Raw genomic sequence first — 2,541 nt, forward strand, 5'->3', positions numbered from 1 at the left:
AAGAAGCAAAATGATGAGATTTGCATACATAAAGAATATAACAATTTTATGAGCTAACCAACCACTAAATAATTGCAAGTGGTTGTACTTGAAAATATGAATACTAGTGTTCTTCATTATCTTATATTGATGCATTAGACATTAGTTATTGAATGTCACTTCATAAGAGAGATGTGACAACACTTTGTTGATTGTCACTTCTAACATCAATTCTTTCATAATAACAATAACAATAATAGACTCTTTTATATAAAAAATTACACTCTTAGCAACCAAGGAACATTGTGTTAATGAAAATTATTACATTTTTAATTTCCAACTCTTAAATATGCTACTATAAAAAAACTCATAATATAAATCACAACCTTAACCTTAACCTTAGTATCTTACACTAAACTAATCTCTATCAATGAGACTATTTAGTCACTTAGAATCTTTATAACTATTTTTATTAGTATTAACTTTTAGTAACACTTTCTTGTAAACTGTCACATAGCATCCATGTTCCACAAATTACTACTATTAGCCATGTTGTCTACCATCCATCCATTCCCTGAAGTTTGAAAATCAAACTGTGAAAAATCATAATTTTCCATTGAAGACAATGGATCAAAGCTTAAACCTTCTAAACCGTAGGAATTTGTATCATCAATATAGAAATTGTCTTGGATTTGACAATTGTGAACATTGTTCTCAAACATGTTTGCAACATTTTTTGAGGTTTCTGAAGTTTCTAGTGGCTGTGAAAATTGGAGGAAATCCAAAGAAGGATTATTGAAGCTGGTTGACACATGATTTCCACTTGAAGCATCTATGAATCCTCTTTGTGAAGGAACATTGAAGCTTGTTGAGATTGAGTTACTAGTTGAAGCTTCAATAGAGTTTCCGAAATTGTTCATGTTTGTGATAGAAGAATGATCAGAGATTGGAGATGAGTTGTTGTTCTGTTCCATTTTTTGAAGTAATCTTGGCATCCAAAAACACTTCACAGCATCAATGAATCTCTTGCTACCGGATTCGATGTTGAGTTGGCGCGCTTGTTTTTGGACCCTTGTTCGCCAATAGTTCTTTATCTCATTATCGGTTCTTCCCGGTAGATGTTGCGCAATTTTCGACCACCTATTTTCAAATAAGCGCAAAAAAAATGTTAAATTCATAAGACTTTCTCTGCATATAACTACATAAACTAATCTGACGAATTGACTCAGATCTCTCTGCATGCAATTCTAGAGACTAATTTAACGAGTTAACTGATATCTCTTTAAAAAATTGATATCTATAGATATGAATTTGAACTGCATGCGATCACAAATAGTCTCATGCATTTACGCCGCATCGGTGACAGTTGAATCAAGATCCAACATTATCCGATATTATTACCTATTACCCCACTTGGAATGAAGTTCAAGGATCAACAACTGTTCTTGAGGAGTAAGATTCCCTCTTTTAATGTCAGGTTTCAAGTAATTCAACCATCTGAGTCTGCAGCTTTTTCCAGTCCTCTTCAATCCTGAAATGTTGGAATTAACAAAAACATTGTCAAAACAAAAAAACAAAGTTAAAACAACATGTGATTGAACATGTTATTCCTCCAATTAACCTTACATGACACACAAGAATCTAAATATACCTGCACTTTTGGCTAACATGTTCCAACGACCTTCACCATGACGAGCAATATAGTGTATTAGTAAACTATCTTCTTCAAGTGTCCATGGTCCTCTTCTCAGCTCATTTTCTTCATCTTTCTTTGTAGTTTTTGACATAGCCAATGTTCCAGTGGTGTTCAAGATCAAAGAAATTGAAGAAGTGTGTGTAACATGGTACATGTTCATATGCTTTTATATATGCTCCTCATGGAATTTCACTATATGGGTTTGGTAGACTAGGTAATAGGGACTAATAGGCTATATATTAGCACCTAGAATAAACAAAATCTGATTTATATATATATATATATATATATATATATATATATATATATATATATATATATATATATATATATATATATATATTTCAAAGTAGGTCCCAGTTAATTTTATGCAAAATACAATGAATAGATAAACTTGCAAGTAAGTAGTTTTCCCATTGCATTACTTTTTTTCTCCCTCTAAACCAACACCAATGAAAATAAAAACAGAATATGCTGCTAACTAAGAAAGATTTTGAAGATGAGGAAATCACTATATCAAGAATTGACATATTCAAGTTAAGAGTAATCTTATAAATTTAAAATAAAAATAACATTATCATTTAAAAAATGTTCTGTTATGGCAAAAGATGACCGCGATAAAATGGTATTGACAGATGTAGATATTGATATCGTTATTCATTTTAAAGAATAAATTTTGATTAACTTAAACTCTAATGACCGTAATGAATAATATAACACATATACCTACAAAAATCGTAAAAAAATTATTCGATCAGATTATAATTTCGTCCAGTTAAAAATTTCTCTTTTTATTACTGTCCTATTCTAGTCGTCTAATTGTGGCATTTAGAGTATAATTATAAGTAGATTCTTTTATACTTATA

General features: G+C 30.4%; 1 protein-coding gene across 1 annotated transcript; it reads right to left on the minus strand.

The window, feature by feature from the left end:
* Positions 1-290: 290 nt before the first annotated feature.
* Positions 291-1,923, minus strand: LOC127091880 (transcription factor MYB62). Its single transcript, XM_051030601.1, has 3 exons — positions 1,631-1,923; positions 1,381-1,510; positions 291-1,119 (listed from the first exon to the last, which is right to left on the minus strand). Exons 1-3 carry the CDS (start codon positions 1,833-1,835, stop codon positions 489-491), a joined length of 966 nt encoding a protein of 321 aa, XP_050886558.1. The 5' UTR covers positions 1,836-1,923; the 3' UTR covers positions 291-488.
* Positions 1,924-2,541: the final 618 nt, after the last annotated feature.

The sequence above is a fragment of the Lathyrus oleraceus genome, chromosome 6 (assembly GCF_024323335.1).
Source record: "Lathyrus oleraceus cultivar Zhongwan6 chromosome 6, CAAS_Psat_ZW6_1.0, whole genome shotgun sequence".
NCBI classification, from domain to species: Eukaryota; Viridiplantae; Streptophyta; class Magnoliopsida; order Fabales; family Fabaceae; genus Lathyrus; species Lathyrus oleraceus.

Coding starts and splice junctions, on each gene's coding strand:
- LOC127091880 (XM_051030601.1), bottom strand. CDS start 1,835: ATGAACATGTACCATGTTACACACACTTCTTCAATTTCTTTGATCTTG. Junction 1,511..1,630: donor CATGTTAGCCAAAAGTGCAG/GTATATTTAGAT, acceptor CCAACATTTCAG/GATTGAAGAGGACTGGAAAA. Junction 1,120..1,380: donor CATTCCAAGTGGGGTAATAG/GTAATAATATCG, acceptor ATTTGAAAATAG/GTGGTCGAAAATTGCGCAAC.